This window comes from Aulonocara stuartgranti (genome assembly GCF_965226115.1).
Source record: "Aulonocara stuartgranti genome assembly, chromosome: 18".
Lineage (NCBI taxonomy): Eukaryota > Metazoa > Chordata > Actinopteri > Cichliformes > Cichlidae > Aulonocara > Aulonocara stuartgranti.
Window position 1 is genome coordinate 33,599,622 of NC_138954.1, and position 26,531 is coordinate 33,626,152.

A 26,531-nucleotide genomic window follows, 5' to 3' on the forward strand; every position below is an offset into this window, starting at 1 on the left:
TGATGTTCATCTCAGATGGCCAGCTGAAGGTCATAAATACTTAATGTACAGCAAAACAATACTTTTACACAATAACTGAAATAGTTTTATTTATCCCCATAAGACCACTTTCAGTCAGAGACATATTTATATTACATATTTATCACCTTTCTCAGTGACCTCAGTTTTGATCATTATTAAAAAGGTCACCAGAGCTTTCTAGCACTTCAAAACGTCTCAAAACTGACTGAGAAATTGCTCCATGCAGGTCTTATGAAGCTGTCACCCTGTATTTGCAGGATTATCCAAATTATCAGTAGGATGACTTCAACTTCCTCAGAATGCAGCAGTCCTTATATGTACACAGCATTTTGAACACAATACTCCAGTGTTGAAATCATTTCATTGGCTCCAGTTCAACATAGAATTAACTTTGGAATCCTTTGATTGGTTTGGCTTTCTCAGTTCCATCATCAGGTGCCGATCTTTTAGCTGTTCCCAGAATTAAATCTATGAGTTCTTTGGAACAAGCTGACCTGAGGCTGATTAAAGCCGTGTCTACATTCACAAACAAACTTAAAACCTTTTTATTTACACAGGCTCACACTTAATAACTGTGTGTGTGTGTGTGTGTGTGTGTGTGTGTGTGTGTGTGTGTGTGTGTGTGTGTGTGTGTCTGTCTATGCTGACTTGTATTTTATTTTTCTGTGAAACTTGTTTTGTAGTGTTTTGCAATCTAATATGTTAAGCACAGTGACTTTACTGTAATGAAATGTGCTAAATAAAATTGCAATTTTAATTAAATTTACAACATGGACCTATATATATATATATATATATATATATATATATATATATATATATATATATATATATATATATATATATATATATTCTTTTTGTCTGTTTTCGTTCTAAATATTGAAATATGTAGGAGACTGGTTTGTATAATTAAGGGCATAAGTGGCAGATTTTAATTTTGGAAACAATTGACTTCATTAACTAATTTAACTAGTTCACTAACTTAAGAAAAAGAAATCTAAGGCGGGCATTTCCCCTTTTTTTATTTAGCTCTGTGAGCCTTGTGTAATTGCAGTACAGAGCGGAGTTACGGAAGCACTTTGAATCAGTGAGCGTGTTTATGAATGACCGCAGTCACCGCAAGGTTTGGCATTTTAATGATGTGACTTTTTATGAAAGATAATATTTCAGTCCAGCTGATTTACAGGATAAGCCGTGCACAGATTGGTAGATATTTGCTTGTTAGTTTAGTTCATCTGACAGATTAATAATCGGATGATTTCAGCGCCTGAGTTTGCCTGATCAGTGATGTGTATTTGAAACAGTAAAAACCTCGCTTCAGTTTCAGAGAACTTCGTGCAACACATAACAGAAGATTGTCATTAAAAGGGAGCGATGGCAAACTTTTTGTGGCATGTCATACATGGGTGTTAACTAGATAACAGTGGTACCTTTGATGTTGTAAAGAAGAGTTTGCACCCACCTGCTATGACCGCGGGATTGCTCTGCCCTCCCTCTGCCTTCACCCAAAGCTCCAGGCTGAACGTGGCCCTCGGAAGCTCCACTCCCGCCGGCAGCTTCACCTTCAGTTGTTCCCGACGCCCGTTGAAGTACAGGGCTGTCATCCAGGACGGGGGCACTTTTGGTACAGGGCTCCCCCAGGTGCCCGCGGGAAGCCAGTCTCCCTCTTGCACCTCGTCAGAGTAGTCCTCCGTGACGCTTTCGGGGGTTGCTGTGGAGGACTGGTCTTCATCTCCCTGCTGGAGCCTTTGGAGGACCTGGAGCCCCCTGGAATCCGTGGAGCTGAACGGGGCGACTTTCTCCCAGCTGGAGTTGCCCTCTTCTTCGTAGCGAAACGTCCCGTGGAGGCTGCGGGTGAACCTGGAGCGGGGGTCGCGAGGGGCGCGCGAGGGAGACACGGCGTCTTTGACAGACTGCCCACCGCTTGCGCCGACTTCATTCTGCTCCCTCTGGTTGTCAGTGGAGCTTCCGGGCGACCCGAAATATTCGCCCCCCTCTCTCCCCGCCACCATCTCGGCGTCTCCCCGGCCTCCCTTCTCCTCCTCCCCCGCAGGAGCGAACCCTCGCGCCCCGGCTTCCAACCCGCACCCTCCTGCACAGACCGCACGAGCGCTCTTAACAGTGTACAGCTCTCTCCGGCTCGTGTGCGTCCTCGTACGGGCCGCTGGAGGGCGTTGTTGGGTCGGGGAGTGAGAGCTGGGCTGCCGCCGGGACCTCCACACGCCGGAGACGGCGCAGGGTTCACCTGCCAGCCTGGACAGCTCACGGTCTGCATGCCGGGCCAAGGAACGTTTGTAGAGGCTCAGCGCATCGGAGCGAAGCAGCCACGTGTTAGCGATGAAGACGAGGAAGACAGCCAGTAGTCTGATCAACAGCATTTTCTCGGGTTCAGCGTTTGGCCGATGTATAAAAGGAGATTTCAGCCTTTTTATTTTTATTATTTTTAACAAAGGAATCTCACACAGGCTGAGATGAGAGAAATCTGCGCATTTTTTTCACAAGCAACAGAAAAAATAGCTGTTTTTTCTGTCTTTTTTGTTTTGTTTTGTTTTTTTTTAACTGTAATGAACCTACTTAAAAAACAAAAACAAAAAAGCAATCAGATGAAAACATACATCAGTGCATCCCAAAGAGTTCGAGAGGACATTTAAAGTTTCTCACTCAAACTTGAGGATTTTTAGAAGCTGTAGATTTGGAATAAAAGCAGGTGTTCAATATTGCTAAAGAATCACGGCAAAAATTCAGAGTTTTTACGAAGTGAAGCTAAATCGCTGCTTGGCACACGCGTGCACTTTGCGCAGACACTTAGTGGGGACGCGTTGCCCCCTTTCCCGTGCGTGTCCGCAGTATATCTGCAGCCTCTGACTCTTTATTTCATCTTAGAGGGAAAAGAGCATACACCGAACTATCTGTGCAAGCCTTGCACAAAGCCCACGAGGTAAAGAAACACCGGTCTGATTTAGTATGTTAGAAATAATTATCAGCGCAAATGTTTGTTTTATGAAGAAGTAAAATTGGCAAATTTGTCTAAATCATAAAATCATCTGATATCTGGTTTCCTTCTTTGCTCAAGACCTGCTGTTTCTGTTTACCTGACCACTGCGGCATCAGTTTAGTGCGTCCTGTTCCAAAAAAAAAAGAAAAGAAACATCTGACCGCAAGGTGGATCGGAGTAAGCACTGCAAAAGAGCGGAAAAAATAAAGCGCAGCGCAAAGTGCCAGCCCTAAAATAGCAAAAGCCCCACTTGTTGAGCGTCCCTATAAATTCTGTAAGAGGACGAATGTGTTAGTCCATCAGAGTCAATCAGAGTTCTGCGTCTGCGCTCGAACTCCTCTTTTTTTCTTGTGCGTCTCTGTGCGCTCTTTGCTGCTGCTGCTGCTCTTCTCCACCGGTTTATGCAATTGTAGTAATATCCTCCTCCATTCACTCCTTCACCTCTCTCTCTCTCTCTCTCTCTCTCTCTCCCATTCTCCCGAGTCCAAAGGTTTTTATCAGGGAGCCCCTACCCGCCCTGACATCACCGGTAGGGGAAGTGTGGTGGTGGTGGTGATGGAGGAGGAGGGGGAGGCGTCCTACCCTCTCCCTCACACTTGAGTTTTACAAGGGAAATCCTCTCCTCTCTTCTTCTGCTGCTGCGCTGTGCATCACTCTGATCCAGAGTTGAGAGAGGAAAAAGGCTGTAAAGTTTATTTATGCATTTATTATTCTTGTCCTGACCTCATCCATCCACCTATCCATCCATCATCACTGTCGGTGGGAGGAGTATCCTGGCCCTTTTACTCTAGTAAAGGTGGCAATGCAAGACTGCTGCTAAACATGCAAATAGGCCGGAGAAATCCAAACCAAACGGCAAATATAGTTCGTGTGATGTCCTTCTAACCTAACAGGATGCTTATGAATCCACTGCATTTGTTTGACACTGGGTGTATTTGTGGAGGAACCAGCTTGTAAAAATTTGTTCTGCTACATGTGAGTAAAATTAGGCTCTCATCCTTCAAATGCCACCTCCATGGTGATTTACTTCCACTTGGGACTTGGAAGTCCCACGGAGAGCAATGAAAAAAATGACTTGGCTTGATTGCATGGGGTTAGTGTTATAGTCATTGGTAGGGGTTGGAAACGGGGGTCATCACCGATGACGGCTTTGAACTCAGAGAGTTAAAGGGAGCTTAAAGTGAGGTCTGACGTCCTTCTCTATCTTGAAACATTTGTGCATCTGGTAATGTGGAGAATGGTCCAGGAAAAAAGTGCACTTGTGCGTGGGCAAGTGCACAAGCGCAACTTGCAAGTTTTAATACGTTATATTATACTATCTTATGCTATAATATTACATAATGTATATTTGCATTATGATATTCATAAGTCACACAGTGGATTACTGTGTAAACTGGTGTCAGATTGAGTAGAAAACAATCGCAGCATAAGCTACAGTATAGGTTTTGTTGTCCATGTCTTCTTAATGGGACTCTCTAACCTGGCAAAGGATGAATGATGGTGGCTGGGATGGGGGAGGAGAAGTGTTTTCTCCCTATGACCCTCCCTCACTCTCTTTCTTTTCCCCTCTCTCTCTCACACACATGCATTACCCCTAAATGAAATAGGTAAAGTTTGAGTAACCTTCTCTCTTCCTTTTCCTTCTTCTCTCCCTCCCTCCCTCCCTCCTGCAGTCTCACTCACACACTCACACTCTGGCTCTCTTCACTGGTGCAGCACAGACAGGCACAACATCTGTCCTGCACGTGAAAAAGGTTGTTTTTTTTTGGTCTTTTTTTTACCATCCAAATATGCTACCTGCTTTGTGCTGAACTCTTGTGCTCGTGTGGGTCAAGGCTGAAAAAAGGGGGTTAGGCAGAGAGGAAGAAATTAAACCAAGGTGGATGATGGCGAAATAATGCAATGCACACAGATTTGTCCGTTTGTAGGTGCCCAGTGAACAGATTCTATGAAAAGCTGTGTGCATCTGCATACATGCAGACATATACTTGCATAGTGAAGTGTTACAACAGCAAAAAAAAATACATTTTACTATCTTTTGATACTGTTTTTTATGCAAAAATGACAAAATATTACTGAAGGTCCAGCGGATTGGTTTTTTTTTTTTTGTAATTTCCATTATCAGGAGCAGTCTGTCCTCTGGAGGAAGGAAGGGCTGTGGTTGAAGTCTCTCACAAAAGCAAATGAAAGGCCCCTTTAATGGTCAACTCATTTTCTTTCAACCTCAATATTCACCCTGTTTGTTTTTTCCCTGCCTTTAGAGCTTGTGCATGTAAGCGTGTTTCGGGCAGAAACTCAGTAATGCTACTACTTTTGCATTCGAAAGCAAAAAAACAGAAAACATGCATTTAAAGTGTTGCAGGTCTCCTTAAATTCGTTGTTGTTTCCGCGCCAGCTCTGAAGCTTATCGTACATTGATGAATATCTCAAGCCATGATGAATACCTTGCAAATGGGAAGATAGATTTTGGCATCTTGTGCAGGCCGTCTAAGTCAAAAGACAGGTGTCCTCACTGAAATGTTTCCAGAAGCTGCAAACAAAATCTATACTGATCCTTAAAAATCACTAAGAAGTGATATTTCCCCAGATGAGTTTAAAGTCTTGAAACTGCACATTGTGTTTTTTATGAATAAGTCATTATTTATCTTTTAAGTAGAAATTAAATCTTTAATAATAAATCCACAAAAAAAGGCCTCCTGTAGTCCACTTTTTTGTTGTTCCACACCTTCTAAAGTGTTGCCTCCTTCTTTCAGGCCCTGCTATTTTACTTTTTTGTGAGGCTCAATTTGCCAACAGGGCCCTGGCTCAAGGTTGGAGATGGAAATGGAGGAGGAGGGGGAGGCCACCGGCAGTTATGGCAGGGGCCCCTGAAGGGGCAAAAAACGGTCCTAAAGAGTGGGAGGCAGGAATTCCACAAACGCAGCCTGCTAAACATTCAGCTTTCTCTGCTGCAGAAGTGCCCTTTGAAATCCAGCTGCAACTGCATTTGGAGGAAGAGGGGGACAAGAGAAATCAGAGGAGGAGGGGGGGAGGGGGTCTTTAAATTTCCAACAAAAACAGAAGATGGAGGAGAAGAGGCAGAAGAGAAAGAGAGGAAGAGAGCCATAGAAGGGAGTGGGGTGTCTGGTAGAGCGTCTGAAAGGGGGTGCTCCTCCGGGGCCTCACCCCCCACTGTAAGGGACCTCCACCGATTATCCTTCATCTCAGCTTGTCCGTCTTGACCCCACCGACCCCGAGGCCAGCTCCATGTCCCCTTCCCCTTGTGCTCTCTTTTCTACACATGCACACACACACAACCTGGATCCTCATGCAAAAAAAAAAAAGAAAAAGGAAGAGGGAGGGGGCCCAATGGGAGAAAATCCAGGCTGATGTGGAGGACAAATGAGAAGGGGGAAGAATGAAGAAAAGAGTGCTTTTCACCACCACTGGTGTGAAATAGAAGTGGGGCAGGGCGATGGGCCGAGGGGGAAGACACATGAAGCATGGTGTGTGGACAGTGCTGCAGGTGTTTCACTCCAAGGATTCAGGATTCAGCCATGAGGGTGTTCAAATCAATAGCTGCGACATTTGGGCAACATTTGCTTCATTGCTTGGAAGCTTCACACTTTCATTAATAATAATGGATTGGATTTATATAGCACTTTTCAAGGTACCCAAAGCGCTTTACAATGCCACTATTCATTCACTCTCACACTGGTGGAGGCAGCTACAGCTGCCCTGGGGCAGACTGACAGAAGCGAGGCTGCCATATCGCGCCATCGGCCCCTCTGGCCAACACCAGTAGGTGGTAGGGTAAAGTGTCTTACCCAAGGACACAAGACCAGGACAGAGAGGGGATCGAACCGGCGACTTTCCGGTTACGGATACGCTTCCCAACCCCCTGAGCCACGGTCGCCTCGTTAATTGCCCTTTTTTTTCTTTCAAATTATATTTTCTACTGATCTCTAAAGCCTTGTTGAAATATGAAAAAAGTTTCCTCTTTTTGGAGCTTTTGTGAAAACTGCATCACTACTGATATTAGCACAGTGACTTTCCATTGGCTTCTTCTAAACTCAGCATGATTCACCGCCTGCATGCAGCACAGAGGAAGCCCCTTTAACATGGTGGTCCCCTCTCAGAGAAACTCATTTGCTCTTCGACGTACTCAGTAACTTTCCTCTAGCTGAAAAAAACGTACTCTCCATCCTAACTGGGCTCCATAATGAAACATATAAACTTCTTTCCGCAAACAAAAACATGGGAAAATCCAATGTCGTGCGTGCCTACGTGGAGGACCCCTTATTTGCCCACATGGAGGTAAAAATGGAAAAATCAAGTAGCAGGCTGGACAAACTGTGAGCGTGAATATGTTAGTGCTCCTCGGGTTCTATTTGCAAAGCTGCAGGTGGATGCCTGAATGACACGATGCTGTTTGTGTTGGCTCGGCCCCTAGCTGCACTTTGTGGATGTGACCTACCTGCTTGAGTTTTTATTTTTTTTAATGTAAAAAGGCAATCTGGAAAGAATGACAAGCACGGGAGCCACCGTGCATTTGTGTGGTGGACAGAAATCTCTGTAATATTTGGAGGTATTTCTTAAATAGAGACATCTGTGGTGCCGCAGATACACGTCTGATTCTTGAGATGTACTTACCTCTTAACTTAAAAGTGAATTCTGAGGCAGTATTCATGTGTTAAACAACTGAATCTGTGTTCTATCACAGTTACCGACTTTTATTCAGTAGCGGATGCTGATTACACAAAACTCTTCATTTGGTCCTCTTGTTATGGATTTTTATATGTGGCAACATTTTTAGATGTGTTCATCATTTCAACTGGATTTTTGCACTGAAAATGTCAGAGTCCTCTGAGGGAAGCTAACATCTGCATATGCAGTACATTTTAGAAAAAAAAATGTAAAAATCTTTTTCAATTCTAAATTTCATTTATACAGCGCCAAATTACAACAACAGTCGCCTCAAGGCGCTTTAGAGTGTAAGGTAGACTTTAAAGTATACATACAGAGAAAACCCCAACAATCATACGACACCCTATGAGGAAGCACTTTGGTGACAGTGGGAAGGAAAAACTCCCTTTTAACAGGAAGAAACCTCCAGCAGAACCAGGCTCAGGGAGGGGCGGGGCCATCTGCTGTGATTGGTTGGGGTGAGAGAAGGAAGACAGGATAAAGACATGCTGTGGAAGCTGTTTGTAAAGTACACTTTTCTACCACTCCACACTATTACATCCCTCAGGTATACAGATTACTTATAGATACACATAGCCTGTTCAGTCCAAGTGTGCGATATTTTTAAATCCCAGTCTTATAGTATATATATTTTCAAGATTTGTGTCATTAAATATCATAATAAAAAACAAAAAAAGAGTCTTTAATCTTGAATCTAGAAGATGATGACAAAAATGCATACATGCAATATGTGTCCCTGCCTGATGTTCTTTTGTTGTTTGTGTGTTAACTAGCTGCCCCACTAACTTTCATGGCTACATGTTGTTAGTTGAGTTTATGAACTGGACATTGTCATCTTATTATATTTCTCCAATAAATCAATGAATCTCTGTAAACATGTCCACCTGTTCATCTAATTTTCTTCAAAGCTTCCGTGGACATTATCTCACAACCTCCTTGTGTGATTTGAGCTTTGGATAGCAGCAAAAGCCAGTATGGCGGGAAGTTATAAAAAAGCTAGTAATTCTAGCTTCAGCCGAGATAACTGTGTTTCACACACACTGTTTAAAGGGGTTACAAAAATAGAAAGAAAACAAGGAAATAAAACAGCACACATGTTTAAAAGTCCATAACCAAAGACATTTTTTTCTGTTGAATTACTATAAGTAGGCTTTACAATGTAGTACAGAACATGTAGTAATAATAATAATAATAATAATAATAATAATAATAATAATAATATAATCACATCGCAAAAAGTATTTTACAGAGTAACATAACATAGCATGAAGTGAAATAAACAAACTCCTTTTCCCAGTGTTGTTATTAACACTGAGAAAAGTCCCTGTGTTAAATACGAGGATAGTATTTAATTCAGCACTGCTACATTGCCCTCCAATAAACATTAATGTCTGTTTTTCATGGCATGGGTCATAGGACTATATCCTTTATGATACTACTTAAACGTACAAATGATGTAAGCATTAAAACAGTTATAGAGACTAGGATTGGTATACTGAAAGCCAAATTAAAAGCTGTGCTCTTTTTTTCCTGAGTCGATAATTCCCTGAAGTGTACATTTCCACCAGCGCGGTTTAACTCCTTCTCGCTAGGGGGCGATAATTTAAAACAAGAAGTTTTGCGGCTACCGGAGTAATCGAGGAAACTCAAGAGATTTCTCTCTGTTGCTAACAGTAGCTAGCCGGATAATCTTCTGAACAGTGCAGCCGTTCTTATTTTGTTGGCCGTTACAGTGTTCGTGTCTGTTTTTCTCTTTAGATTCCAGCGCTCTTGGAATTCGCTGCTAGTGACAAACGTTGAACCAGACAACGACGGCCAACCTTTTTTTCTCTCCGCTGGATGTTTGGCCATTCTTGTATTTCTCCCAGGATGTTAGCACATAAGCAAACCAGCTAGCTAGCAAATCTGCTAAAGTAGCCAAATAGCTGCTCTTTCCGGATGCTTTGAATAGCAACGCAGCGGATTTGGGGAGTTTCTAGTCGGCCTTGTATGATGTCAAGCAACCGGCCACAGCAAAGCGCTGCTGGGGCGAGTTCAGTGCCCAGCACAAGTAGCAGCAGCAGCAGCAGTAGTACAGGAGGCACTGGGAATACAAACGGTGGCGGTGGCAGCAGCGCTCCCACAAGTAATGGGAGCACTTCTGGAAACGTTGTGCCCTCACGGACCCTTGCAGCGGCCGGAGAGGGCGGCCTGTCAGTGCCAACTCTGGCCGCCGTGCCGTCAGCCCGGGGCGGCTTAGCTTCTCTCAGCAGACCGTCTGCGTCCTCTGGTAACAGAAAGAGATCCCTGCATCAGGCACCACTGTACAACGGTCTCTTGAATTCATACGAAGATAAAAGCAACGACTTCGTCTGGTTAGTTTTGTATTGCACTCGAGCTTTGGGGTGAGTTCCGTAAAAGTTTGAGAGCTGCACGATGACCCGGGCTTCTGCTTGTTTTTCAGTCCCATTTGCTTCGAAATGATAGACGAGGCACACATGACGAAGTGCGGGCACAGTTTTTGGTGAGTGTTTGTGTTGCAGAGAGAGTTACGCACAGCAAAGTATTCGACAGTGTCCCAAATGCTGTAGAGCAACAAATGTCACAGACTGAAGGAACGAAGTTCTCTTTAACAAAAGCCATGCACTCTGCGGCCATCCATACTTACAGCTGATTACTTAAAAAAACTTATGACGGTTTTTTATTTATTTTTTAGTATTTTTGTTCTTGAATTTTGTTTTATTGTTTGGGCATGTTTTAATGTTACAGATGGGCTTCTAGAGGAAGTTCCAAGTAGTCCTGTCCGTCACATCAGTGTTGCTATATTTTAATAGCAACATCAAACCCATGACAATCCAAGTTCTGCACACCAGGCAAGCCTCACTTCTGCTCTGGTCAGACCCAAGAGTTTTTCTGACTCGAAATCTTGCAAAGGCAAGATTGGTTAAAGCAGTGAGTCTGTTTGGTGTACATTTCTGCGTTTTAGTTTGGGAGTTCAATAAGTAAAAGCAAGCTCAGGGTTAAAACATGTCCAACTAATTTATAATCCTGGTAATTTTCCTTTAGAGGAGGCCACCAATATTGTTTTGTATTCAAGGCGAAAATGAACCCTGAATTCAACTTTTCACTAATGTGGAAAGCCTGTAAAGGCTTTCTGTTTGTTTTGCACAGACAATTAATCAGGATTCATTAGGCTAACGTCAAAAAAGTAAGCACAATGGCTTTTTGCCACCAGAATCAGTAAAATCTACTGGAAATAGTGTTATTTTTTGGCAAAAATCCTAGTTATTTTGATCGATAATGAAATGACGGATATTTAATTTAGTCTAAAATAGAAGAGACTTATATTTTATTTAAGCACATTTTCTTTTAATTATAGAAAGTAAATGATTGAACTAAGTCATCCACACTGCATTTTGATAAGAAGCAAAAAGGAAAAGGTTGTGTGCTGAAAGTCAAAGTAAGGGAATTACTGCACAACAGATTCTGGCACAGAGGTAATTTCATCTCGGTTATGTTGTTTCAATGACAAGATGAGCCAAAATTGAATTTAAAGCGCAGCTCTATAATATACTAAAACACAGTGACAGTGTGACTGTCAGTATTGAACTGCAAAGCTGGTTGTAGTAATCTAAAAACAAAAAACCCCAAACAGCAAAAATGTGAACAAGTTTTTAATGACAGTAAATGGTTTAAAGCTGAATATAAGCCTGTAGACTCTTCAGCAAAGTTATGGGAAAGCTTAACGTGATTACTGGTAATCCACAGTTGGCTCAGTGTTCTTTATGCCTGTTGTGTTTGCTTTCAGTAATTCTCATTTCTTGTTTTTCAATGCTCATAATAAACATGACCAAAGATCCAAGTAATAAGATCAGCGCATTAGCAAGTTATGCCTCAGTTTGAGATAGTTTGTCTACTCTCTGGTGATGTCGGTGTGAGCAGATATCCTTAACAGGATCAGAGCACTGGCTTTGATCAAACCTGTTTTTGAAGGTCACATATAATCAGAAGAAGACCCAGTATGGGATGAATAAAGATTATTTTGACTATGAATCATTTAAAGCTAATCTTGTAAGATCTTGGATTGAAATGTGGAGCTGGATATATCCATAATATTTATCTGTTCTCTCTCCATCCTGCAGTTTCAAGTGTATCCGCCAGAGTCTGGAGGACAGCAACAGATGTCCCAAGTGTAACTATATTATCGATAATGTGGATCAGGTCTACCCAAACTTTCTTGGTGGGTATTTTGAATTGGAGGGGTTTTTTGTTTTGTTATGTTTTGGTTTTTTCTAACAGTCAGATGATCAGCTCCTAAACGAATCATTTTTCTCAGAGCTTTTCATTTTAACTTGGACATTAAAATGTAGCTGTTATGGCAATTTTGCACTTCATGGTTTTTAAAATCACAATATTTGAATTGATTTGTCTTTAGCTCATAATCAGTACTAAAATGAGACTTTTGTATTTGAATGAAGTCAAAATTGAAAGTTTTTTGTCATAAATGGGCCAAACAAAAATCTAAGGAAACACTTTGTGTAGGTATTTAAATGCATGATGATAAAGATGTCGCTAGAGCAGAGCGATATGGCCAAAAATATTTATCACGATATATATTTGAAAATTTGCGATAACGATATAACCGACGATATAATTGATGCGAGACAAAATACAACTCCACAACATTACTAGCGCAAAAAAACAACCTTCCACATTAAACTGCAGTGTGCAGTACGCATTTTTCGGACCATAAGGTGCACAGGATTATAAGGCACATTAAGCGAAACAAAGCAGTCAGATAAATCAAACTTTATTAAACTCATTCTTGCTTCCTCCACTTCTGTACCATTGATTCATTAATGTCCCTATTGCCAGTCTTGGCAGCCGGGGGTCAGTCCGCCAGGGCCTCCGCTCCTGGCCGCCACCCGGCACACAATGCACCCGACCCCTATGGCGCCTCCTGCGGGAGGATGGGCCCATGTCTCCTCTTCGGGCTGTGCCTGGAAGTTAAACTTCATAGTTACACCTGGTAAAGCAGCAATGCTGATCGTTTTATTAAAGATGAAAGAATTTACAGTTTTTAACTCTCAGTTAGGGCTGCCACAAACGATTATTTTGATAGTCGACTAGTCACCGATTATTTTTGCGATTAGTCGACTAATCAGATCATCATCCATTGGACGTAAAACGTACAGCTTATTGCACCAGCAGCATCTGCTCTTATATAACTATCATTAGCTTACAGCTTTAAGTGTTTAAGGTCTGTGCTAACTAAAAATAAAGACAAGATGATAGTTTATTAAATTTTAATGACATTTGCAGATTGTTTCGGTGAAGTTTAATAAACTCCTTGCTATCTAAAATATAACAGGACACCGGAGTATATTCTGGAGCATCTCACACTTCTGATAATCAGCTGTCTGCTTGACGTTTATTCAGCTGTGTAAAAACTATAACTTTAATCTCAGCCAAACAGATTTACTCAGGAACAAATAAAATACTGAAAAAAGACAAACAATAACATTTTTAAGTTATCTAAGTGACTCATATATCATGTTTAACCTGAGTAGCGAAAGACGGCGGTGGGTTTGAAAACGATTTGCCGGGAGTCCGGTGTTCTCACGGCTCTAGTGAACCTAGCCCCCGGCTAGCTATCGAGCTAGTGGGTAACAGACGTCTCCGAAAACGTCGGAGCGCTTTTGAAAATATGTGGTGTCCTGATAAACTGAGCAGATATTTGAGGTTTACACAGCTACATTCTCGCCTGAAAATATGTTAAACGTTTATTTTGTGACCCAGAAAGAATAATAAGAGTAATATTAAAACTAACTAGCTGCCGCCATTGTTGGAAACTGAGCTGGGCTGCGCTATGAATTCTGGGACACTGCTTCTTCTTCTTCTTCGGGGTTTAACGGCAGCTGGTGTCACTACCCGATCCGTACCGGAAACCCGATCGGTACCCCGCATGCACGAAAGGTTTCTACTTCCGGTCGTAGCGTTTTACGATAGTTATGGGTCAGAGTATCTGTTAAGATGTTAAGAATAACAAGTATATCTTAAAATGTTTGCAATAATGAAGCATTTCAGTACAATGTAGACAAAAACTCTCCAATCCTTACTGCGCATGTGTAAAGTCTGACCGTACAAATCGGGTCTACCCGATCCGTACAGCGCATGTGCAGATGTTTTCTTCTTCTTCTGTTCGTTTAATGGCAGTTTACTCCCCAGTGTACGAGGATACCGCCACCTGCTGACTGAGCGAATAAACCCTATTATAAACTGAATTATCGTCATTACAAACGTGTGTTAAATCTGATTTAGCGATAGTCGAGTGTGTTTATGCTCGTCTGTGAGGAGAGGATTGTTGGAATAGTGATGATGATGTGCGCTATCACTGTCAATTAAGAAACTGTAAAAAAACAAACTGTAAACACTTAATCTGGCTGATGAATCTACACGTGAGATATTACAAAGTCTGCATTATTAACTCTGTAATTAGGCGCCATTCTTCTTATTTTACGGCGCTGTTGCTCAATCGGGGGACGCTCTCTGTTGAGGAGAAAAGCATGAATTTCTTTGTATACGGATTATCCATTGTTTAAATGTCCCGGGCAGTCGAAAAGGAGGCAGAGCTGTTGAGAAATGCTAGGAGCTAACTGGGCGCTAACGGTATCATTCAAATATATTGAATGTTGCAATGTTGGCAAAAAGAGGAAGTGACGTAAGATTTGCGCATGCGGGGTACCGATCGGGTTTCCGGTACGGATCGGGTAGTGACAGCTGGCATCCTTGTACATGCAGTGCTGCCATCTTCTGTTTCAGTCCGTTATTACACTCTTAAATCCTGCTACTTATTCCTGCGTCTTTTGTGATCTTACAAAGCTTCAAACGATGCGTCGACTATTAAATCAGCCGTCGACGATTTTGATAGTCGACGTAATCGTGACTAGTCGACTAATCGTGGCAGCCCTACTCTCAGTGATGCTGCAGTGTTGTTTGACCTGAAGAATACGGAGTTTAGGACCCAGATTACTCCCAGATTTAAGAGCATCTTAGTCCGACAAATACGACAATAACAACGGCCGCTTGCATGTTCTGCAAAAAAATGTGCTTTGTCGTGTATCTGACGGACAAACACCAAACCAGTTCCACATCACGGAAGTTGCACCATTTTCACAAACCAATTCTGGTTCATCTGTTTCACTCAACAATCGGCCATGTGCGTATGAAAACAAAGGCACTGCGCATGCGCGTTTTACTCCCATTCTATCGCGATATTTCATTTTCCTATCGTTGCCTAACATTATACCGGTATTACCGTGAACGGTATAATATGGCCCAGCCCTAGATGTCGCTGCCACTTTTCTTTTATTCATCACAAGTAAAATGTGTTGTTCCTTAGCTGTGACAATGTCTTTTTCTTTGTCATATACTTACTCCACCGGTTCTCCTCTCTTATTTATCCCTTGTCTACAACTTCCTCTGTCCCGCCTCACCACATCCCAGTAAATGAACTGATCCTTAAACAAAAACAGAGGTCAGAAGAGAAGAGGCTAAAGTTAGATCATCCAGTGAGTACAGCATGTTCTGAAACTGATTTCATTTCTTTCTCTCCTTGTTAAGATGTCAAGCATCTTAAAAATATGTTTTGTTACTTGTAACTGATCAGTGTCTCTGACCTTCAGAATGGGTCTCGGTGGCAGGTCTTCCAGGATGTTTTGAGTCCTGATCAGGAGAACTTGGACCTGGCAAATGTCAACCTGATGCTCGAGCTGCTGCTTCAGAAGAAGAAGCAGCTGGAAGCGGTAAGTGAGAGGCTGATCTGTGCATTTCTTTGTTTTTGTTTCACTCTTTTAGCTCTTTAGCTTTTCATGGGTTTCAGTGGAGGGTTTTTTTTCTTTAAAATGATTTAAAGTTTGTTAATGCAATCCGTGCAAACCGAGGAGGTTCATAATTAATGGCTATTAAGTCATGAAACTGATCACATGATCAGAGCTTGTAGATATAGATCTTGTAGGTTTCAGTGAAAAATGCACAAGATGCAGTGAAGAGACAGAATTACAAAGGGTTAATTATTTCAGCACTGTACTGGTCTGTTGTGGTGAAGAGAGAGCTCAGTGTAAAAGCGAAGCTCTCAATTTACCGGTTGATCTACGTCCCTACGCTCACCTATGGCCACGAGCTGTGGGTAGTGACCGAAAGAACAAGATCGCGAATACAAGCGGCAGAAATGGGCTTCCTCCGAAGGGCGGCTGGCCTCCCTTAGAGATAGGGTGAGAAGTTCGGCCATTCGGGAGGGGCTCAGAGTAGAGCTGCTGCTCCACATCGAAAGGAGCCAGTTGAGGAGGTTCGGGCATCTGACAAGGATGCCTCCTGGGCGAGGTTTTCCGGGCATGTCCCACCAGGAGGAGTCCCCGGGGCAGACCCAGGACACGCTGGAGAGATTATATCTCTCTGGCCTGGGAACACCTTGGTGTTGCCATGGACAAGCTGGAGGAGGTGGCTGGGGAGAGGGAGGTCGGGGCTTCTCTGCTTAGGCTGCTGCCCCGCGACCCGGCCCCGGATAAGTGGAAGAAAATGGATGGATAATTATTTCAATTAAAAGTCAAAGTGATGTTTTGCTGATAGCTTGTTAATCCTTTTACAAGTTTTCTAAATTTATTCTTTAAATGTTATCACAAGGTTGTCACAGTGGAAAACAATCAGTAATATAAAACATAATGGAAATGTTTTAATATCCACTGAATGTCCACTTTTTGTTCTGGAAAGACAACAAATGAAATTTATGACGTCCAGTTAAGACCTTGTTGTTTTGGAGGCAGTGGGTTCTGATCCGTTTAATCTGAAACAAACAGAAGTTGTGTAATATTCTGAGTTTCTGATGACACAATAATGTGTTTGCTGTCGAGGTCATCATTGTATCAGACCGCACTATTGAGGTGTTCCCTCTTACAGAATGTGACAAACATTTAATGTTAATAATAATAATAATAATGGATTGCATTTATATAGCGCTTTTCTGGACCCCTCAAAGCGCTCCAATACAGCAGGATGTCCATCACATTAAATGCGTCACTCTGTCAGACTTCCTGGCACAAAGAAGTTCTTTTGGGTTGCGTTAGACTTCAGATGTTGATAATAAATCAGGCATTGTATGGGTATATAGCACTGGTAGCAATGGTAAGATGTTGCTTTTGTCAGAAGGTTTCTGGGCAGTTTCACACATCCTTTTTTTTTTTGTTTTGTCAGTTTACGTGACATAAAAAGAGAAGTAGGACTTTACATCCTTAGATTTCATCAGCGCTATCTAAGACTTGCATTGATGATGAGATGTAAAATCCAGACCAGTTTTGAAATGGGAGCCTTTGAATTGCAAGTATGGATGCTACAAACACGTCTTTCAGATTTTCAGATGGCGCTACACGACGCCTTGAGCTTTCTCGCTGTCAAGCACATGCTCGTCTTTCTGTTTCTTTTTCACACAAACACATGCCGTGTGTCACTGTTTGACTGTCATACAAGCAGACAGACTCACACAAGAGCTAGCCCAGTAATTCAGCTAATTGGTGTCTGTCCAAGCTAGTTCAGAAATAAGGGCTCCATAGTTAGCTGTGATATTGTATATAGTTAATGGTCTTCCTTTGCCTTGCTGCTTATTCTGTATACACTCATTGCTGATTGATTGTTAGCATGTGTGTGATAATTTGCCTCTGGACATATTTCATATCTGATTGGGCTTGTTTTTGTTTAGCCTGTCATTCTTCTTATTTAATCAGTTCTGATTTACCAGTTTTGGATTCCATGTAGATATTTCATATCAGTCAAATTTAGGTCCCTGCCACTTAACTGTGTATTTTTGATGTTTTGTTAGTATTCCTCTCGTGTTTACTGTTGTTACTCAGCTATCCAAACCTTAAATATAATCCAAAAAACATCAACATGTTAGATTTAATCGTCAGTGAATCTTAGTCTCCGTCTTAAATGTCAGCATCAGTCAGTGTGGGTGTGGTGGTGCTTTTCAGTCCTTGAGATGTTTGCTTTGGAGCTACTCTTTGGTTTTCATTGAAGATTAAGTAGAATTGAATAGAAATAGTCAGCTATTATCTCCATCTGAAACCTATGACATGCTTTCAAAGAACACAGTTGTCATCAGTATTTGCCTAACAGCCAGAGACCCTTAGGTTTGGTGTTCTTGAGCATTTTCATGGTTCGATTGAAGGTTAACCAGAGGAAAGAGTTTACCACAGTGTTTGGATCAAAAATGGTTAAATATTCAAATGAATATAAAACTCAATTCTGATATGTTCACACTCGAAGCCTGAAGTGTTTAAAGTTGTTAAAATATTCTATCACAGATGTATCAGCTTACGTTTTTTTGGAAAATGGTATCATTTCTTTACTTTAATATATAGATATAGATACAAAAATATAGATAGATAGTTGGTTGGTGAAATGACAGATATTTAACAGGGTCGCTTGGTAAAACATTGGTTAAAGTCTAAGATTTTAACAGACTTATATTTATTTAAGCACATTTTCTTTTAATTATAGAAAGTAAATGATTGAACTAAGTCATCCACACTGCATTTTGATAAGAAGCTAAAAATAAGGAGAACGTGCTGAAAGTCAAAGTAAGGGAATCGCTGCAAAAAAAGATTCTGGCACTGAAGTTGTTGTTTGTGTTGTTTCAGTGACAAGATGAGCCAAAGTTAAAATTGAAATTAAAGCACAGCTTATAATATACTAAAACACACAGTGACAGTGTGACTGCCAGTCGAGCATTGTTGGCTGCTGAGGTGTGATGTGCAACCTGCTGCATAGTGTGGAGTCTTTTTTTTGCAGTGCACTTAAAGAAGGAAAAGAAATGCTCAATGTGACTGTGGGCTTTTTTTGGGAGGGGGAGGAGTCGATCAGGTAATTTGTTGCTAACGCCAAGTTAAAGTTAAATGTAAACATTAGCTTTGGGCTAGTCCACAGTTGTGGAAACACGGGTGAGAATTTAGTTGAACGACAGCATATTCACCAAAACAAGCTGCATTCACTGGCCGGAGTAGTTTGTTTGTGTGAACCTTTTCATGACAGGATCCTTCCCCGTTCTGCACAGCACTGCTTTCATTTCCTGTAGCTGGGATGGAAGTAAAGCCAGAGACGAAAGTACAACTAAAATGATAAATCACAAGCTTTAGAACTACTGTTATTATTTTGTGCTTTTCTGAGGATGAAAGCTAGTGTTGAACTGAGAACAAATGATATCTCGAGTGTCTTTTCAGCAGATCAGCAAAACTATTCTGTGATTTCAAGTAATACTTGATTATGTAAGCTGTCCATATCTCCACTAGGAATCCCAGGCAGCTCAGAGACAGATCCTCATGGAGTTCCTTAAAGAAGCCAGGAGAAACAAGAGAGAGGTACGCTGCACAAATTTCCCACACAAAGCTGACACGGTGCTGAGAAAAGAGCAGTATTTGTAATGGCTGACACCCAGCTTTGTGTCAGTCCACCAGAACTCGTTAAGTGTTTGTAGGTGTTAACAAAGGCAAGCGCGTTCAGTTGTGTTTTTGGTTTTGTTGGCAGCAACTAGAGCAACTGCAGAAAGAGCTCAACTTCCTCGAAGAAGACATCAAACGTGTTGAGGTAGGTAAACTGACAAAGCGCAGTCCAAAGATGGATTGCTGTGCCCTCATTCACATGTTCTCTTGCAAAAATACGGGGGAACAGAATGCATGATTATAAAAACATATTATGCTGTGAAATCACAAAACCCTGGGGCCGCTCATCATCACAGCTTGAGATGGACAAACAAGTTATGTTGGTGTCATTTTCCAGGAAATGAGTGGGCTGTACTCTCCTGTGATGGAGGCTGAGTGTACTGTGCCTAATGTGGAAGCTCCCTCTCCAGCACCCAGGTAATGCTGATGTCTGCCGCATAATAAATGTGTCTATGCAGAACATAATAACACCATATTCACCTTGTTCGTTTACCAAAACAGGAGCTCGTTACGAGCACAGATGTGTGCTTGCTCACGAAAACGTTTTGCCTCTTGCTCTACAACGGCTGCTTTGTCTGTGTGGAACAAAGCCAGTGCATACAGTCGAGATGCCAGAGGCTTCAGCAGTCGCTGTGTGGTGTGACTTACTCCACGTCTTGTGTGTTTGTTTCTGTGTTGAGCAGTTGCAGTAGTATTATAGACCAACCCGACTACAACCAGCCTCCAGGATTTGGTGGAGCAGCCCAGGTACAGCGGAGAGATTTATTTATTTAAAAAAAACAAATTAGCTTGGAGTAAAAACTGTTTCAGACAGGATGAAGTAACGGGCTGCACCAAGGCCCAGTAAAAGATCATTTTACTGGGGTTATAACTGTAAATCCAGCAAAGCTTTAATATCTGGAGCTGGAAATGGCTGGTGCGTTTTAATAAGGGGGCCTGTCACGTTTAGATGTAGCTTTTTAACACAAATGTATTTGGAGGAAAATTATAAATACACTCTGAGGTTTCTGGCACTGCCTTCACTTTGCTCCTGGGACTGTTTCCTCAGGGAAAACGTCAGACCTGGTACAACAGCACCCTGGCGTCAAGAAGAAAGAGGCTCACAGCTCATTTTGAGGATCTAGAGCAGTGCTACTTCTCCAGCAAAATGTCCCGCATCACAGGTGCTGTTGTTGAGGGTTTAGACTGCTGTGGTCAGATCATTTTTATGGCGTTTTCATTTGCACACAGTTGGAAAACTGGTATTATTTCTTAAAGCAGGGCATCTGTGTTTAAGCTCTTAGTTATGGCAACGACTCCATTTGGTTTTTTTCCACAATGTGTATAATTCACAAATGCTGTGTTAACTGTGTGCGTGTTGTTTTCAGATGAGGGCAGGAACCTGAATCAGCTGGATGATTTCATGGAGTGTTTGTCAAAGTTCACTCGCTATAACTCTGTGCGGCCGCTGGCCACCCTGTCATACGCCAGTGACCTCTATAATGGCTCCAGTATCGTGTCTAGGTATAAAAAAAGAAACGTTTGATTTACGTATGACCGGACATCATCTTTTAGTTGTTTCGTGACATTTTACCGTGTGTGTGATGAGCCCAGTCACTGTCTTTGACCGTATTTTCCTTTGTTTCAGTATTGAGTTTGACCGAGACTGTGACTACTTTGCCATCGCTGGCGTAACCAAAAAGATCAAGGTGTTTGAGTACGGCACTGTGATCCAGGATGCAGTGGACATCCACTACCCTGTCAACGAAATGACTTGCAATTCCAAAATCAGGTGAAGGAAACTGATAAATGCATTTCCTCTAATGCTGATCTCTTAGTAATCCACATGTTGAGTCACGTGTATGGATCCAAAATCTACAGGATGCTTTTTTCCAAAATTGTGACTGTAAAAAAACTAATCATACAGTTCATGAAAAGAAATGATAACTTAGTTTGTAGTGAAATAAGCAGCGCCAAACTCGAATATTTCAAGTTCCTGTTGTCTTTTGCAGCTGTATCAGCTGGAGCAGTTATCACAAAAACCTCCTGGCCAGCAGTGACTATGAGGGAACTGTTATTTTGTGGGATGGATTCACAGGCCAGAGGTCCAAAGTCTACCAGGTGTGATGCTTGGAGCGCAGCTTCATTACGTTAGGCATTACATTAGTAATGATGGCTTTTTAAGGTTTCCTCTGCTTCCTTTCCAGGAACATGAAAAAAGGTGTTGGAGTGTAGACTTCAATCTCATGGACCCAAAGCTTTTAGCCTCAGGTTCTGATGATGCTAAAGGTAAGAGAGGGATGCAATATCTAAAAATAATGTTCCCACCATGTATCAGCCCTTATTTTTTTTTTTTATGCATGCTCTTTTCTTCTTCTTCTTCAGTCAAGTTGTGGTCAACTAATCTTGACAATTCAGTGGCTAGCATTGAGGCTAAGGCTAACGTCTGCTGTGTTAAATTCAGCCCAACCTCCAGATATCATCTGGCCTTCGGTTGTGCAGGTGAGATGGAAATTAAAGATTTTCATGTGTGATTTATCTTGTTTGTTGTTACTTTAGTCTTGGTTGTGGAAAAGCAAAGATTTTGAGATAAAATTCTCTTAAACCTTAAGCCAGTGATGTCGAAAAGCTCTGCCAAAATGCCAAAATCAAGTGCAAACATAGAACTGGACTTTCATTGGGCGAAAGCAGCTCAGAAGCTTTTGATTACACCGCATAGGTTGTACCAAAACCTTGTAACTGTGTAAACCTTGCATCTAAGGACACTTCAAGTGTCATTGAAGCTGGTGTAGCAGCAGGTTTAAATGTGAAGGTGCAGTGTCTGACGTCCGCCTGCATTTGGTTGGTATTTACTATGAGAAGTTAAGTTCAGACTAAATAAGGGGGAAACAGATTTTACTCTACCCAGCTGTCTCCCTTCAGCCAGACAAACCTGGAGTATTGTTGTTGTTGTTGATTTTTCTCTCACATCACTGTGGTTTCTTTGTTGTCAGCTACATTTCTTCACCCGGCACTGACTCTTGTGGTCCAGAAAAACTGCTGAATACCTTATTCATTAGTCCCCCAAAGGAGATATAAAGTTGTAAGAAATATTTGGTTATACACAGAAACACTGTAACACTGGATGAGCAGAGCGTACAAGCGTTATCCAGAAGTATCTTGCTGTGGCTTTATCCAACTTCCTGTGTCTCAACGACGAAGCCGTCTCAGCTTAGAGAAGGAAACTGCTCCTCGGCCTTGTAGATGGTTTAGTGTCTTGAGTAGCACTGGGTTATCAAAGTAAGCAAGCAGACATGGAAAGCCATTCTGCATTTGAATTTAAACTGCACTAAGTCCAAATTTAACTGCACTTTTCTAAATGCTGTGGTGGCTCCTAAATGGAGCTGATCTAAGACTTGTTTTAATCTACGATTTTCCTCATGTTTCCCATCTGAACACATGCTAAACTTTGCTTTCTTCTCTTAGACCACTGTGTTCACTACTATGATCTCCGCAACACTAAGCAGCCAATCATGGTGTTCAAAGGCCACAGGAAGGCCGTCTCCTATGCCAAGTTCGTCAACGGAGAGGAAATTGTTTCTGCGTAAGTACATCTGTCGGCTTTGCATTTCCATTTAATATCTGAAAGGTTTCTTTTTCCTGCAAAGGAAAATATTCTGTAAAACCTGTTACGGTGTACTTTCTGCTTATAATATCATAAAGAAGCTGTCTAATGTAAACTGGGTTAAAGAGAGCATGAAACACTAAATGTATAAAGGCTAATTTACATCGTGGAGCCCTCAAAAACTGACATGGATGTAACTCTGTCTGTGAAGCTGGATTTAAGAAACAAGTTATAAAAATGACATTTGCATAATTACTGAAACGAGCACCGCTGCCGAACAATGGAGAATCTTTCTACACACAGAGTAGAAATCCTGATCCTTGAATCCTGATAAAATGAAAATGCTGGACTTGGCCCCAGTGGGTTATCACGCCATATCATCTAAGGCCCACCGGTTCCATATTGATCATTTCTTTCTGCGCTATTGTCCTCAGTTCGACGGACAGTCAGCTGAAGCTGTGGAATGTCAACAAACCTCACTGCCTGCGCTCCTTCAAGGGTCACATCAACGAGAAGAACTTTGTGGGCCTGGCCTCAAACGGAGACTACGTTGCCTGTGGTGAGCAGTTACTTCAAAGAAGACATTACTGTCAAATTGTCTGTGTTGTATCACTCCCTCAGTGGGAGAAACGATAACATGCTTACATTCCATAAATACTTGTGTTTGTGTGTGTGTGTACAGGCAGTGAGAACAACTCCCTGTATCTGTACTACAAAGGACTTTCCAAGACACTGTTAACATTCAAGTTTGACACAGTGAAGAGCGTTCTGGACAAGGATAAGAAGGAGGACGACACCAACGAGTTTGTCAGTGCTGTCTGCTGGAGGGCCCTGCCTGATGGAGTGAGCTCACCTCTATACTCAGTAACATTGTCATTGACTGCACTTTGAAGGGTGCACTACAAAGCGATATTAATGGGTTAGTGAGGTCTGTCAAGTCAGGTAAAAAGGTGGCTTTCTTTTTCCTTAGTTAGATCACCATGGTAACAAATGTCCTAGGAGCTTGAAATGAGAAGGCGACTGGTCTTTTTTTAAGGTTTTGAAGACATTTCACCTCTCGTCCAAAAGCCTTCTTCAGTTCTAAAACCAAAGGTTGCAAAACCTAGTTGGGGGTTGTACCCTTAGGCCAGGGGTGGGCAACTCCAGGCCTTTGAAGGCTGGTGTCCTGCAGGTTTTAGATCTCACCCTGGGTCAACACAACTGAATCAAATGATTAGTTTATTACCAGGCCTCTGGAGAACTTCAAGACATGTTGAGGAGGTCATTTAGCCATTTAAACCAGCTGTGTTGGATCAAGGACACATCTAAAACCTGCAGGACACCGGCCCTCGAGGCCTGGAGTTGCCTACCCCTGCCCCGCCTTCATCTGTGAGTGTAGTTGTAGGTTTTGTTGAGCCAGCTAACCCAAAGAGCCTGCTTTGTTGGGACACCACACCCATAGTTTGCGGTCATAGAACTGAGACGGTGTCAGTCACACTTTCTTGCAAAGGATTGTTGTTTTCAGATCACACAGAATATTGTGTTGAGTATTAATCTACAGGTAATTAACTATCTGTGCTCTAAGTGTTACCTTTTGTTTTTCAGGAGTCAAATGTATTAATCGCTGCCAACAGTCAAGGAACAATTAAGGTTTGTATCATCTGTACAAAACACGGCAACAAGCACAGGCCTACTGCAGCACTCAGACTGGTGTCATAGAGGGTACTGGACCTTTGTTTGAAAACATGACATTTACATTGTAATCATGTTCTGTCCTTTTAGTTGAGTCATTTCTGGTATTTTAATGAGGCCGTCTGAAGAAAAAAAACTTTTGTAAGAGCGCGATCAGGATACAAAAGTGTGAAGCCAAACACTAATAAGACATGAATAAAACAAAAAATCCGATTGGATATATAGATCTGGTGTTTATATTGTCGTATTTTGCTGTGTTCATTGTTGCATTCATTTTGTGCTCTGCAGATGGCTGTAGACGCTCACTGACAATTTGAACCAGAAATGTCAAATTTCTTTAAGATTCTCCATAAGACACATTCCTGGCAATATCCCAGGATGAATTAGGAATAACTGTTTAAACACGCTCACAAATAAAGATAAATCCTTGTGCATCTGATCCAATTCAAGCCTGCTTGTCTGCTGTGTAATCGTGTTTAATCTTCCACTCTTGAAGTCCAAATGTCACCTCACTGGCTTCTGTTTGGAATCAAAGTACACACACAAAATATATCTAAAGAAATTATTTTTGTAATATTTTCATGAACTGTGCAGTGTGGTAGCAGTGATTTCAGCTCTGCATTAGTGATGTGCCACGCTAGTCTGGGTGAACTTTAAAAATGCCTCGTTATACAGTCCAACTGCTATATGTTAATTATTTTTGTGGTTTCTGCCTTTTGTCGTTTTATTATTATTTAGCTGTTGGAGAGGAGCTTTAATTCATTGCTTTTTCCCGTAACAACAAGAGGTCACAGGTGTGCGTTCTCTCTGCACAGGTACTCGAGCTCGTCTGAAGACGTGCAGTTCCTTCAGCAGGTGTTGGAGCTTTGACTCGTGATGCAGGGAGGCTGCCAGGCTGAGTAGCAACTGGAGATCTGAAATTGTCTCTTATTATTTTTTTCCTCTTTTTCTTTACTTTTTTTTTTTTATGAGCTTATGTTTTTGGACAGCGGCAAAGACTATGGACCAGCAGGAGAAGATGTGCTGCTGTTTTATTGGGCACAAAGTGAAATAAGAGACTTTAGAAAGCAGTTTTGTTTCTTTTGAGCGAGGTTTTATTGGCTACAATAGAACACCTCTTTATGGTTTTAGGTCAAATCAAAACCTTTACTTTTTAATTAAGCTGCTGTTCTCCGGAATACATCCAGCCAAACGCTAAAAGTGCGATGCATTTCCTCCTTTTAAAGGCCAAAGCACAAGACGAAGTGACATGCAAAAATCTTCAAATGAAGCTTTTAAATCTCCTTTTGTTTGTCAGTGTCCAGCCCCCTGCACCTTTCTTTTTTGTGTAGCTTTTGCGTTCTCTCAGATTTGGGGGGGAAAAACATTTTTAATAAACCTGACTTCCATCCTGTCAGACGTATCACTGGTTTCTTTTCTGGTTTGCGAGTGCAGAACGTGAGAAGTTGAGTGAACTGAAATGAGAAGCGCCTCTCTGTGCTGATATTTCTGTTTACCGTCAGAACAAAACGAAACTCAAAGCTTTTGTCTGCAATCACAACTCTCATGTAACTTCCGGCACTGGTCTGCAGTGTCGTGCAGAACTGGACTTTTTTTTTTTTTTTTTTTTTGGGTGAACTATTGGTTGCTTGTTGGAAATAAAACCTTGCAGAATCTGTTCTTTTAAAGTAGCAATGGAATCGTTCTTCACATACTGTAGGTATCATCTGAGCTGAGCTGCATTGTAACTTCAGGCAAACTGCTGTCAGTTTCTGTGGAGCAAGACCTGCCTATTTTATGATAAGTGAGAGAGGTGTTTTGTATTTGTATTACTGAATAAATTATTTCGAAACACTTGGCATGTTTGTTCTTTTTTTCTCTCTCTCCATATGATGACATAATTGTATTCTTTTAGGTGATCTGTGTATAAAACTGTGATGGGTTAGTTGATCGGAATTGCAAGAAACGTTCTTGGTTATGGACAAGGTGCTTTTTCAGTCAGTGCTGGGACTCGGGACACTGTAGTCCTCCTCCAGATGCCATCGATGCAATGGCACCCTTAAACTCTTGTTTAAATTCCCTTGAAAAATTGCGCTCTCCTTGGTGTCCTATAAAATAAGCATTTACA

General features: G+C 41.8%; 2 protein-coding genes across 2 annotated transcripts in view; one reads left to right on the forward strand and one right to left on the reverse strand.

Annotated features, from left to right (window-relative positions):
- Nucleotides 1-3,718, reverse strand: part of pappa2 (pappalysin 2) — an 89,258-nt gene extending 85,540 nt beyond the window's left edge. Inside the window, exon 1 of the mRNA XM_082514224.1 lies at nucleotides 1,484-3,718. Within this exon, the coding sequence (XP_082370350.1) occupies nucleotides 1,484-2,399 (916 nt within the window). The 5' untranslated portion in view covers nucleotides 2,400-3,718. The remainder of the gene's footprint in view (nucleotides 1-1,483) is intronic.
- A 5,569-nt stretch (nucleotides 3,719-9,287) lies between these two features.
- Nucleotides 9,288-26,262, forward strand: cop1 (COP1 E3 ubiquitin ligase). Its single transcript, XM_082514019.1, has 20 exons — nucleotides 9,288-10,056; nucleotides 10,146-10,205; nucleotides 11,824-11,921; nucleotides 15,188-15,252; nucleotides 15,367-15,486; nucleotides 19,021-19,089; nucleotides 19,256-19,315; nucleotides 19,508-19,587; nucleotides 19,854-19,917; nucleotides 20,219-20,333; nucleotides 20,538-20,673; nucleotides 20,798-20,941; nucleotides 21,162-21,270; nucleotides 21,357-21,438; nucleotides 21,535-21,651; nucleotides 22,615-22,732; nucleotides 23,188-23,312; nucleotides 23,436-23,596; nucleotides 24,338-24,382; nucleotides 25,240-26,262. The coding sequence occupies exons 1-20, from the start codon at nucleotides 9,692-9,694 to the stop codon at nucleotides 25,255-25,257; spliced, it is 2,151 nt and encodes a 716-aa protein (XP_082370145.1). The 5' UTR covers nucleotides 9,288-9,691; the 3' UTR covers nucleotides 25,258-26,262.
- Nucleotides 26,263-26,531: the final 269 nt, after the last annotated feature.